Below are 14,623 nucleotides of genomic sequence, written 5' to 3'. Positions count from 1 at the left end.
ATTCATATTAAACACTTCAAAGTTCACAAGCTTAGTCGGCAGATTATTTATTTAATTACCTGTATATGCAGTATTATTACAATTGAGAATGATTTTCCTGAGGGACTTAATATATTCATATATACTGTAATATTATGATGTCAGCTGGTTTTAATAGGCTGAGGTAATCTCAGAACATAATTATCATTCTAAAAGTGAAAATCAAGTTTAATTTGTATCCCAAAGGAACTGCCTGCATTCGATTCCTGCTCAAGATTTACGATTCCAAATGAAGTAACCATTACTGACAATAATAATTTTTTCAACCTTCTGGATATTGTTCACCTCTCACCAAAACTGTTAAATGAACATGGAGCTTTTGATAATGTATTGGAGAAGAACTTATAACAAGTAACTCTGGTACTGTATTCTTAATTAACTATATCGATCGTACGAGCAAATGTGTGGTCAGTTAGATTATTACGGGCTCAAATCTGGGAACTACTCATGAAAACTTACGTGTTCTTCAGGGTCCTGAGCCTCTATGACAAATTAGGGTAAGTTCGTATATATGGACCTTTTCTGTACATACAACCTGCGTGAGACGATAGCAATGATAAAGTTCGGCTGGGGTTTTATAATATCCAACTAGTACAAGAAACAGGTCTATTTATGATGGATCATCCGTGCACCTATATTTATGATGGAAATTAGGAATCTATAGTAAATTAGAAATTTATGACAGATTTTAAGCTTAAATTTCTATCGTAAAAAGGCATGTTTGTTGTAGTGTTGCTTGTGAATTGATTGGAAGTCTGATCATATCTAACTTAGGGGTGAGCTAGTAATGGGTCCAACCTCACTTGAACTGACTGGACCTGATAGAATTGAGAATCAAAATGATTGAACTTTTTGAAACAACTGGTATTGTTACATTCTGTCAAAAAAAAAAATTGTTATTGTTACATTATAACCGAACCGAACGATAGCCGAATCATTCGGTTCGGAATGTCCCCTAAACTTATACATAGACATTGCATAAATTAAAACTAAAAGCGAATCCAAATATCACATAATGAAAATTGAGTTCTTGATATCATTCAATAAAATCTTTAAATGACTGAACATACTTATTCTTATAAACTATTACAATATATTATTTTTAATATTCTTTATAGAGTATCTAAATGGTTCTTGGTTCTTTCCGGTTTCAATTGTCAAAAACCGAATCAAATCGATAATCGAACTTTTCAAAATTTGAAGATAGTTTTAAATTTGTTGAAGGATAAAACTTTGTACTCCAATGAGATTATCTAAAAAAATGATTGGCTATATTTGAAAATATATATATTATTACTAATTATTTTTATTCTAAAAATTATAATTCAATAATTTATATTATATTTGAAAAATGCATACAGTACAACGGCTGATTCTATCGATGATTATGTACGTATTGGCGAGAATACAACAGAGAGTTTGAAAAGATTTGTTAAAGCGGTTGTGGAAGTATTTGGAGCAGAATATTTATGACGACCAAATGATCTAGATTATTGGCTGAGAACAATCAACGACCACATGCAGTTTTAACAAACTTTACACAATCATTTACGGATCTAATTTAGCCAATAAATTTTAATCAATATCGTCGGAGATGCTTCTAGAAAATATATATATTAGATTTTCAAAAATGTAAGAATCTTTAGATTGTAGTGTCCATCACCCCTTCAAAGCCGAGATAGCATCATATAAAGAAATCCCGGTTTGTGGATCAGAAACAGGAGAGCACTCTCTTGGCCGATATATGCCCGTGGCCTAGTCGGTATCAAATGCCTCGGTCAAACTGCTGGAACTTCACCTTGATGTATTAGCATTTAGCAGACAACAGATATAATTACAGCTAGATAACTAAAAATAATTAGGAAAAATGATGGGAAGAATTAGTGTTGTCCAAGCACAGTAGTTTAATTAATGCATGTACGTACCAATGTGAAGCCGTCTAAGTTGAAATTAGGGTTTTACATCTTACAATCATTTTATTACGACCACTGGTAATTAATTAGCCCCCTTGTATATATATGATCTGGGCGGTTCTGTAAGTTTGATTATGCAATTTTTCCGAGAAATCGTACAATGGTGTGCCGCATTAAAAGGATTAGTTTGCTAGATTTGAGAGCTATAAGCACTTGAGTCAGACATGGGGTTTAGACATTTTAATCAACCTAGGGTTTCTGTAATCTCTTTTGGGACCACTTCTCCAATATCTTCTAGCTTTGGAGTTGTTATTGGCTGTAATATTACTATATACTCATTGCAACATATGATATTCACCAGTGCTCTTGCTTATTCAAATCTTGTTCAGTGTAATCAGTTGAATCTTTCACCTAACACGTCAAAATAGAATGGATGGAAAAAATCTGCAGTAGGTACTCAAATGAAAAATGCATAATCGGTCAATTATTTGATGTGAAATCCGTCCTAAGTAACCAAGTATATATGTTGTAGTGCACATGTAGGATATGCTCACAACTAATGCTACAAGAAAGACAGACTTTATCTGGAGGGCGGTCCTGATATTTACGAGGTCTTAGTCAAAATCAGTTTTCAGACGACCTTAATCATCTTGGAGGCCTGGAAGTAAGTTTTCTCGGCAGGGCCACCCCTGCCTATATGCTGTAGAGCACATATAGGATATCAAATATTTAATTTCTTCCTACAAATTCAAGTTTGTTGTTTTTTGATTTTTTTTAGATAAATATCCGCGGAGTCCTGGTATTTTTTCTAAATTTATACTGAACTCTTAACCCGCGGATCACAGCAATGGAGTAACAGGGGGTTGGGGATCAATATGAACAAACTAACTTACATAGAGCATCTTCAATGAGACTCCCGAATAATATTTTAAAAATATAATATAATATATGGCTCTTAACAAATTAATACATTATTGTGACAACTCCAACCCTATTTTTTATACTTGCTTTCTATTTATATTTTATTATTATTTGAAAGAAAGGTTGGAGATAAGTGAATAGAATTGGAGGGAAGTGAATATTCAATAATAATAAGTCAATAACACCTGGACCTAGATATTCTTTAAAAGAGAGGGGAGAGATGAGGCTCTTAATTTTTTTAAGAGCTACTAAACTCATTGGAGCACTAATTTTTCACATGCTCGATCTTTAAATTTAAAGTTAAGGAGCTTATTTGAATAGCTCTTTAATCTAATCAAAACAAATCAAATAACTTCTACAACCTGTAGAATGCCTTGCAGTCACTCTAACTGGTTTTCGAGAACTTTGGAGCATTTTTATGCAGCTTGATCAATCTGCAGCTTGGTCTGACTGAGTTGGCTGTTGCATCTTAATGCTCTAATAAGTGTCAAATTTAAATAAACTGAATTCTCATCATACAATATACTTTGATCGACAATAGGACCGCTATGATATTAGTTTGCCGTAGTCATGCCTTACACCAGAGGATCAATTAAGTACAAGAGTTTCTTAAAGGCTTAATTACCATTTAATCCTCAATGTTTGGGGGTATATACCGATGCGGCCTCGATGTTTTTACTCGGCCGATTCAACCCTCCAAGTTTCACAGATGTTCCTTTTAGCCCTAATATCAGTGTGAATGGAAAAAAAAAGTATATAATTGATGGGCAATCATGACATTTCACACGGGAGAGTATGACATTACACATTTCACTCACTGGCATCAGACTCTGTGCTAGCAAAGTATACATCGAACAATGAAGTTAAACAGAAGGTGAGACAATTATAAGAATGAGGCAGATATCAAGAACACAAAGAACAAGATCTCAGTTCTGCCTAGATATATCTACAAATCAGTTCATAATCGTATATTATTCAAGTAAAGGAATTTTACCAAATTGCAAGCATGAAATAAATTCTACAAGAACATGTATTATTAGCACAACTTTCATTAACAAAACTTTTGAAACCAAGCTAAATTTGCGCTACTAGTTTTGTTAACTTGGAAGAAGACATAATACCGAGAGATCCTGTGACATGGAACATACAACTCATAAAGATCTTGGAGGTTTCTCCAGTACTGCAGAGAGAAAAACTTCATCCTTTGATTTCGTAAATGTAACCCATTTATGTTTCTTATATCTGAACTGCAGAAACATGTACATATAATCATCTAAATCCTTCTTTTTACAAAAGAAGCGATCAATCCACAACAATCCCCCTGGCCTTAGAATCCTGTCCCAGTCGAATAGAATGAAGTCCATCAGTTGCAAGTCGATCCATCCATCCATAAAACCTGTAGTATGAATCAAGTCCATAGTATTATCAAAGAATGGAAGCCGTTGATTCAGTGTCACATAGAGAGGAATCAAGCCTCTCAGTGCAATCATTTCATTAAAAGGCGCCCCAAGGTTTAGAGCAGTGGAGATGATTGTAACATTCTGTTCCCTCATCCGAGCAGCAAACGTTCCTGTGCCAACACCAAAATCGAGTCCTATCCGTATCTCTGCAGGCTTAATAGCCAACACATCTTTAATAAGGAAATCTACCACAAGTGAAGTGTTAGTGATCCATTTAAGCTTTTCCTTCTCCATTTCAAAGCATCCTGTGCATTTTGAGTAACCGCGTTTAGGATTCTTGCTAGATAAGCATTCAAAGTTTCGACACTGATAATTGCTCCACCTCACGTTTCCACCATCTGGCAATTTCCATAAAGACTCATTAATAGGATAAGGCTTCTTATAGAGCTTAGACGCTCTAGTCAAGCACCGTCTTCGTGGAAGAGGATCACATCCATTGATCATAAGCTTTTGCGCAAGATTCCAATCATCCTTACAGTAAGATGCAATGTCATAATCCATGTACTCTTCCAACTCCTTCTTCATTAAAACACAAGCGTGTCCTATCGTATTGTATATCTTCTCTGTTCCATAGATATTAATCTTCCCAATCCTATTCTCTTTCGGGGACAAATACTTCCTAATTTCCTCAATAATAAAAGTATTGATCAAAGGCTCTTCCCTTACTGTAGTATTATTCCCTAACCCTTCAACTTTAGGCAGTCGAATTTGCCTAAGAGCAATATGAGCACTATACAGAGGTTGAATCACCTCCTCTTCCAAAAACTTTTTGTACTCCAATTTAGAAATCGACCCTCCATTCGAAGCTTCTTTATTTTTATCAATCAGATTCACAGTTGCCTCAAGCTTGTCCTGCAAAGCTTCCATCTTTTCCAGCACTTCCCCAACACGAGCCGATAGAGCTTGAACATCAAAACCCATCACACCATCACTAGGACCATAAAACTGCCTACAGATATCCTCATTTTCCAAGAAAAATCCAGCAGAGTAAAACCTAAATAGACTAGACAAGCTAACAATTATAACTAACCCTCCCAGTATAAACTGAATTAGACCCATAATTCTACTTAATCTCAACTTAGGAAAACAGAACCTTCTCATCCTTATAAATAAATTTAACCACTATCTACAAAATCTAGCACACACAATAAATAAGAAAACACATAAAATCTGATATGAAACTATCAAGAAATCATCACCATATTATGAACATTGATAAATTTTTCTTGATACACAATCTCGAAAATTTTACATATATGTAGATGATCCAAGAAAATACAAAAAGACCCAAAATTCAGTATATTTGAAGAAAGATTATTGTGATACAATCAAGAACTGAGGTATAAACAACACTCACAATATTTTTACTTGAAGAAACTCTGAGAACTAAAAATCATACTCAGATTGATCTCAAATTTAATGGTCAAATGGGCCATCAGTATCTTGCTTTCTGGTCAAGCTTTCATGCTGGAAAATCGTAAACTTTAAGCTGAACCTATGTAAAGTTTCATGCTTTTCAAGTACAAAATGTGCTCGAGAAGGTGCACCAAGAAGGGTATCTCGTGAAAAATTTGGTCAGGACAGGACTCGAAAATGTGGCGGCCCGTTATATACGGAGCAATAGGTGTGTTTACATGTGAGCTACTCTTTAGTGCATGTGTTTAAAGAGTTGACTATAAGGCGGTTTAGATTTTCGATGATAGATTAGCAGTAAATTGCAATAACGTCAATGTAAGTTTCTGTTTGGATGCAAAATCTTTCTTCTGCTGGTTTTTTTTTTTTTTTTTCTTCCGAATTTCTTCTGCTGGTTTTAAGTATACTATGATTGCATAAGTCTAATTTACTTTTTTTAGCAGTCTAATATGCTCAACTTTTTGCACAGCTTTGCTCGGAATTTAGAATAATTAGTTCTATTTTTTTTCCTGAATTATAATATATGTTACATATTATAATAAGAGCATCTTCCATGGGCTTGAATTTTGATTATGTAATATTAGTTAAATAAAATATATTACTTGAATATGGTACCAAATAATGTCAAATATGCGTTTGATCCGTTTTTTGTTAAACTCATCGTAATTGCCATCTAGGAACCCATATGAAAGATCTTATGTTGTGCTGGAAGTATTTACTTGGATGGAATGAAATGAAATTTGTACTCTGAATTGAAGTGATAAGGTTTACAATTTTCACTTTTACGATTATTCATTTCGAACTATTAAAAATCAAACACACATGTTTCGAAAAGAAATGCTCATTCCACTTTTTCGCCATGTTTCCTCACAATCTTATTCATAGAAAATTTAGACTCACTCGAATTCGGTCATTATTATCTCATGCTCTCTTCTTTCTCTATAAAACTTTTTTTATATTTTTTCATTCCATTCTCTACTCGTTTCGTTCCTTCAAAGTGAATGCAACCTAAAAATATCTCTACCTTGCCTATTAGGTTCCGTATAGTTGTAACTTTGAGAAACGATGAGTGTTCTTTTATTGATAACTACCTAATATATTGAATGTTGCAGATAAGATCATATGTGCTTCAAAAATGGGGAAAACAACTTAGGATGGAGAATAGCATCACCAATTATTATTGTACTAGTCACAAGTGTTCTTACTGCTGGAATAAAAATCATCCAGCATTTGTAAGCTTATAATTTTAACAACCAATATTTGAATTTTCTTACATTTCTGCCCTGCTTTTGATTTCCAGAAAGACAAAGTTAGTTATCTGTGTTTTAACATAACCATGAATTGGTTTGCACTAGTTTTGTCTCTAAAAGTAGCCTTCTTTTTGGGGGGGTTTTGCCAGAAGCCTTCTCTTTGGTTATATATACTTTTGTAGATTCCACCAAATAGAATTGCATATGTAAGTGACTGATAAAACCTATGATTTTTTCGGATGATAAGATAGATTATGAGAAACGATTAATGAGACAGAGTAAATTTCCTACTTCACTGATAAAAAATCCTTGTGCTCAAATAAACCTACTCTTTAGTAAATGCAAGTGTACTATTTGTGACGAAATAACTTCGCTATATCTATTTAGATAATGCTTGACGCCTTGAGGAACACAACTGCATTAGTATCGAGCAGTGAATCACTCCTCCATCGAAGATAGTGCCCTCTTCAACTCATCATTAGCCGCTTTGAGCAGTTCCTCCTCAACTTCAAAATGAGGCAGAAACAAGAACTCTCCTCCTTCCTCTATCTCAAACTTGCACAACTTCAGAAATTTGAAGCCAGCTTCCACGAAGCAGAGTCGTTCCTGTTATTCAAAAAAGAGAAAGTAGATCAGAAGACGGAAATGGGAAACAAAAGCCTTTGCTTTCAACACAATAAGAACAACTCTACATGTCCAAACTCCACAAAATTAAGATATGATACGAGTTCATTTGTGCTTCTTGCTAAACTCAAAATAGCACTTGAGTTTCTAAAACAAATTATGCCATGAAAAAAATCATGCTATCAAATATGAAGAGACAAACAAAATCTCACCTCGATTTTGCTGATCCTAATTTTACGAAATTTCTCCTCAGCAGGTTGCTCAGCAACATTCTTTACAATAGTGACAAGCGTATTGAGAGCTGCTTGTTCTTGATCAACAAACTATCAAACAAAACACATGAGTTATGTATTAAGTTAATTACAATAAACAAATCCAGTTTTCCTGACTTGGTTGTTTAAGAAATTCAGGACAGAAGCTCTTTCGAAAATCAGCTTAAATTCGTATAAAAGAGCAGGTGAAGATATAGTTATGTACCTTCAAGCTCTGTTTCATTACATCTAAGCACGATCTCATCTGTGATTGCTTGTGAAGAAGCCTTTGACGCGACCTGAGTTCCTGTACAAGAAACATTATTATGAAATTAACAATGTGTCGCCTTCAAAAAATAGTTTTTAAAATTCAATCTGTAAACTTATTACCTCCAATACCTCTGAAATATTAATCATCATTCCTCATTCTAAACCATAGCATTAAAACCGAGATTTATAAATTACTTTTTTATTGTTATAAAATTGTATACTACTCTAGATTAGGGTCCAACCATCCTGCATCACCAGTTTTCATAAATATTGTCTGGAGCGGACTAGCTTCAAGAGGGCGCCTGATTCTTCTTGAGTAATCAGAAGTTAAAGAAGAGCATTCTAAAAATCATCACAAACGTGAAGCACCAGAAGCAAGCGATGCATCTTGTATATTGTAACTACTTGTATTTTTTAGTTTAGTCCAGAAATAATTCGGGCTTTCACTAGGGGTGACATATGGTTGATGCTCTTGTTACACGATAGGTAGTCTAATTTTTCCCTCTAGTTAATTTACAAGGAAAAGAACAGATGAAAGATATGTTTACCTTTTCCATCGAGTTTTTAAGTTCCTCCTGCACTCTAGCAACCCATTCTTCAATTCGTCGATCCTCTTCAGCCTTTTCTCTTCTGAGTTTAGCTTCCGTTTCTTCATACTCGGTGTGGCCACTCCTCTTCCTATGCAACTCCAAGGCCTGCACAATTTGCAAAAAACAGAATTTAATTCAAATTCTTGTAATACAAATAGATAACTAAAGAAAACCGTATACAACACACAACAACAGTGTTCTAACAGTAATCTTTAATAAACAAAAGATGCATATTAATTACCATCAGAGAATTGCATACTATAAAGTGCCGAATAAAAATTATTCTCACTGTTTAGAGTCGTATACATGCATATTATATGGGTTAAATATCAAGTAGGTGATTAACTGTGCCCAAAAAACTCAAGTTAGTTACTCATTGCAAATTTGGTTCAAACTGATCATCAATTAACTTAATTTGATTATTCCATTAAAGTTGAAAATTGAAATTACCCAAAATTGAATAATGATAACATAGGAGAGCAGCTCTCGTGCTGGCCTTCAATATGATTTTTAAAACATGCTAATTGACTCACGGAATCATGATAAAATTTGTTTTTAATTCTTCGAACCCTAAAAAATAGAGAGAATCATAAAGTGCGGAATAATTATTCTCACTATTGGTAGTCTAGAGACCAAACATGCACCGCACGTAAATAAAATAAAACATGCATATTACCATCTGAGAATTGCAGTATGTGGTGCAAGAACAACAATGCTGATCGATAACCGCTTGTTCAGAAAGGAAAAAGTTGGTATGACAATAATCCTCCGCGTGTTCCTCCGCCTTGCAGACCGTGTCTGACAAAAAACCGCACTCCCCGCACTGCAATTTCTCCTCCTCCATAAGTTGGCTCTTTCTCTCCTCTCTCTCGCATCTCTCTCTTTCGCGTCTCTCTTCATAAATCATCATCATGCTTTCACGATCGTTGAATATATCTCGAAGGTAACTCATCATCAGTGTACAAACGCTACGCAACTAGGTTACAGCAAGATGGGAGGCTGAAGACCCTCTTTTTCAATTTATAGTCCAATTTGGCTTCTTTTTCTAGTTAAATTTATTGAGTTTTATGAAATTTTATTTATATCACATATTGAAAATATTATAAAATTAGTTCAATGTAATTTTATTTAACATATATTTTTCGATTTTTCAAAATTATGAAAGAACAATATAATTTATAATTATCAATCAACAAGAATCAAGAACGGATCGATATGACGGTAAAAAGTCCATATTGAATTATCAATCAAGGAGACGCGAGGGGCGTGTAGGTGGCGCCTCTCACATCGCTCCGTTCTATTTTTCTAATTTTCTGGAATTTTTGGATGAAAAATATTTTCGGGTATATTAGAATCAAGTTTCAGAATCTGATTTTGTTTCAAATTATTTATGGAATATATTAGCTTGAAAGTTTTAATCTGATTTTATTTCAGATTATTTAAGTATGAAAAAGAGTAGCACATACTTATATAAAGGAGAAGCGAAGGTCGTGTAGGTGGCGCCTCTCACATCGCTCCGTTCTATTTTTCTAATTTTCTGGAATTTTTGGATGAAAAATATTTTCGGGTATATTAGAAGCAAGTTTCAGAATCTGATTTTGTTTCAAATTATTTATGGAATATAGTAGCTTGAAAGTTTTAATCTAATTTTGTTTCAGATTATTTAATTATGAGAAAGAGTAGCACACAAGTCTTTATGCACCTATAAATACCCTTATAGATTATAGGGGTTTGGATCATCCAAACACAACTTCCTCTCTCTCAATACCACAACCCCACCTCTCTGGTGATAGTTATCATGCTCGATTTCTAACTCGGAGGTGCCGTTCTTCTGCAACGATAAGTGAAGGCTGTTTATACAGTATTAAAAAAAAATAAAGGCTGTTGCAATCAAAAGTAGTTATAGACCATTATATTGGAGTCGACAAATCCAAACACGGGAAAAGAATATAGTATTGGCATGATATTGATGGTTGATATCAATCAATAAATTAACTATTAGTGATGTATGTTTGTTTGTTATTCTCTTATAATATTTGTTTTGTTCATCTGACATGTTTGTTGTTGTTAATTTTTATATGATTTACTTTGTATACAGGAAAAAATTATTCATGAATTATCTGTTTGCTCCGTTCAAACAACTTTTAAGAGGATAGTTATAGACTGCTATCTCACAGATTTAAGTCAGATGTTTTTGTGCGCAGTCAATCCAAAAAAATTGGTGGAAAGTGACAATGTAAGAACATGATTACTTTTCAAAAAAATAATAATAAAATTAAGATTCGTCATGCTTTAAATTGTTAATTATGTATTTTCATTTTTTCAACATGAATTATAGTCCAATTTTGCAATTTTATAGGTATTACATCAAGATTTTTATAATATAAATTTATTTTATCCAACAAATATTAATTTTGAAACATTAATATACTTTTTGTAGACAGCCACAAAATTATTTTATTTTACAAATATTAATATTGAATCATTAATATAATTTTTATAGGCCGCCGCAACACGCGGCTTCTCAACTAGTTATTTGTAAAAGAAAAAATAATACTTGAGTTGTTGTATCGAATCAACATGAATTTATATTCTCTTTTTCAAGTAAAAATCAAAATATCTTAAATAGCTAAATTTGAAATTTTATTTTATGAAATAAGACTGATGAACTCGTTATCAGTTAGGACTATCTATACTCTTGACGCTCTTAACTATATTTATAATATTATTAATTAATAAATTATTCTCCCTCCGTCTCGTTCAATTGTATATGGGTTTTTTTCAGTACTCAGCGCACATATTCAGACTCTTATAAAATATAGTTTTATCACTTATTTTTAATTTTTTTTATAAAAATATAAATGTTATATTTCTATACAAAAAAAAGAAAATTTTGAAAATAAATTGCAATAAGTGTATGATATTATTTTCTTTTAACATACACTTATTGTCTTATAAAATATCATACACTTATTGTCTTATAACAATAAGTGTACGATATTATAAAGACATGGTTGGAACAATCCTCAATTAAGGATTTTCTTCAAGGACAAAGTGTGTGTGTGTGTTTAGGCCTATAATTATTTATAATTAGAAATGTGAAAGTTGCTATGTCATCTGAAATGCATTTAATATATTTACTATTTTTGTGCATTTATTTTTTCTTAGTTTCAATTGACAAATTATCTAGGAATTTGTTTGGCAAACACTAACAAACAAATAGGGTGATCATAAAATGTAATATGACGTAATATGTACGATATTATAATTAACTCAACTAGAATAAAAGATATTGGTCTCATTTCGTACGTTGCGAAAGGATATGTTCAGAAACAAGGAGTGGATTATGAAGTAGTGTTCGCTCCGGTCACAAGGTTGGAAACTGTTAGACTGTTATTGGCATTAGCAGCGAAAAATGGTTGGGAAGTACACCACTTAGATGTCAAATCAGCCTTCTTGAATGGTGAGCTGCACGAGGAAGTATATGTTTTGCAACCATAGGGGTGTGAAAAAAAAGGTGAGGAACAGAAGGTTTACAGGTTGTTAAAGACTTTGTATGGGCTCCGTCAAGCACCAAGAGCATGGTACTCTCAATTAAATAAGTGCCTTGTAAAACTCGGATTTGTTAAGTGCTCGTATGAGCACACTGTTTACTACCGTCGAGAAGGTAATGAATCATTGCGGGTTGGTGTTTATGTAAATGATATATTGGTTGCTGGTACCAAGCTCTCAAACATCGAGAAGTTCAAAAAACAAATGGCTGGAGAATTCGATATAAGTGACTTGGGTAAACTCTCTTACTATCTTGGCATTGAGGTTGAGCCGGGAAAGAACTACATTGAATTGAAACATGTGGCATATTCGAAAAAAGTTCTGGAGAAAGCTGGTTTATCTAACTGCAAGTCGGTTAATTACCCCATGGAGTCGAAAGTTTAGTTGAGTAAATATGAAAAGGGAAAGCTCGTGAAAGTCGGTTAATTACCCCATGGAGTCGAAAGTTTAGTTGAGTAAATATGAAAAGGGAAAGCTCGTGAATCCAACTGACTATAAAAGCCTTGTGGGTGGACTGAGACATGCGCCCAGACATCGTGTATGCTGTTGGAATCGTCAGTAGGTATATGGATAAGCTAACTGTATTGCACTTAAACGCAGTAAAAAGAATACTACGATATATTCGTGGGACAGTTGATGAGTTTGCTCTTGTTTATACGAGGGAACCGAGAAGTTATTTGTTATCTGGTTTTTATTATAGTGACCTTGCTGGAAATTAGGACGATCGAAAAAGCACAGCTGGATTACCGTTTTATTTAAACGACAGTTTGATTACTTAGGTTTCTCAGAAACAACGATGTGTGGCACTCTTGTCTTAAAAGGCTGAGTTTATGGCAGCTACTGCATGCCAGGACATTTGGTTGAAGAATGTGTTAAGTCGATAAGGATGAAAGGTCAGGTCCCTGTGATGTTATACATCGACAACAAATCTTCTATAGATTTGACAAAGAATCATGTCTTTTATACTCGGAGTAAACATCGACATACGGTTCCATTTTATACGGGACATGAGTGTGTGAAACAACACGGAGAGGTCATTATTAAGTATGTGAAGACGAAGCAGCAAAAGGCTGATGTTCTAACTAAAGCAATGGGGGTGAAGACTTTGCTGAAAACAGCTTTGCAGAAAACAGATGAGGAAACTCTTGGGTGTGAAGACTTTGCAGAAAACAGCTTGAATTATGGGGGTGAATGTTGGAATATTTTATATTAACGAGTTTTCATGGCACACACACTAACAATCACTTTATAGTTAAGTGGCATATTTATACTGGCTCTAATCTTATTAATAATGACGGTCCCTTATATGTACGAAAATCTCCATCAAACAAAATTTTCCATCTAATTAAAAAGTAGTTAGTGTGTAATCATCAAAAGATCCTAATACTAGTTCTACACAAAGTTGAGGATTATCGAGGATGCGACATAATAAGACATACATGTGATTCAGTTGAGGTGGCATAAATTCAGGGTACTTGCATTGACTAATTATAGTCAATGTTTTGAAGCAACAAATAATGTTGTTTATAGATCAACTAAGCCATAAAAAAAAAAATATGAAGATTGAATTATGTAGTTATGATCTATAAAGCATTTCAATTAAACTAGGCTTCAATAGTTCAATACGACTCAAGAAGATCGATAAATCTATTCAGCACACGTATTTAATCAAGTTATACATATTATTTTTGTAATTTGTTAAGCATATTAAAGGAGACTTACAAATCAATATAATTTAAGGAATCGAAGTGTAATTCAACAATTTGGTGTTCCAAATATATAAGATAACATGTAAGTAGCGATAAGTAGCAATGGTCAAATATTGACTCGAGCAGTAAAGAGAAAAAGCAAGTGATAAAAATTGGTATCGTCAAGCGATAGAAAAATAGATAACTTGACTATCGATAATATTTGGGATAATCCTACTTATAGTAATCTTATGTCACCGATAAATAATAAAAAGCTAAACACTTAATGATATACAAGCCATTCACTCAAACACTCAAACACTCAAACAATAGATTAAATTTTGCTTGAAAAATTTTGAAAGTTAAAAATTAGTTTTTGATTGCAATACTAAAATGAACAAAGACAATTTTTCATATAACATAATAATATGATTTATTTATATTGTGCCTCAATTTTATTACTCAGATTCATCAACCAATTTATAATCTTAGTGAAAATATATGACTAGTATAAATTAAAAAAAAATAGTTATTTGTCCTGGCAGTTTTATGTTTTGGTTAGTGAAAAAAAAAATATTTTTTTTTTCTTAAAAGAAAAAGATAATTGTAATTCTAAAAACAGTACTTTTACAAATGACAAAGTAGACGTAGC

The 14,623-nt window shown here is 33.2% G+C and overlaps 1 protein-coding gene across 1 annotated transcript; it reads right to left on the bottom strand.

Annotated features, from left to right (window-relative positions):
• Positions 1-3,886: 3,886 nt before the first annotated feature.
• LOC108202155 (probable methyltransferase At1g29790) lies at positions 3,887-6,120 on the bottom strand. Its single transcript, XM_017370537.2, has one exon. The coding sequence runs from the start codon at positions 5,432-5,434 to the stop codon at positions 4,025-4,027; it is 1,410 nt and encodes a 469-aa protein (XP_017226026.1). The 5' UTR covers positions 5,435-6,120; the 3' UTR covers positions 3,887-4,024.
• Positions 6,121-14,623: the final 8,503 nt, after the last annotated feature.

The sequence above is a fragment of the Daucus carota genome, chromosome 9 (assembly GCF_001625215.2).
Source record: "Daucus carota subsp. sativus chromosome 9, DH1 v3.0, whole genome shotgun sequence".
In the NCBI taxonomy this organism is placed as follows: Eukaryota; Viridiplantae; Streptophyta; class Magnoliopsida; order Apiales; family Apiaceae; genus Daucus; species Daucus carota.
This window is presented reverse-complemented; position numbering and strand designations above follow the sequence as displayed.

Coding starts and splice junctions, on each gene's coding strand:
- LOC108202155 (XM_017370537.2), bottom strand. CDS start 5,434: ATGAGAAGGTTCTGTTTTCCTAAGTTGAGATTAAGTAGAATTATGGGT.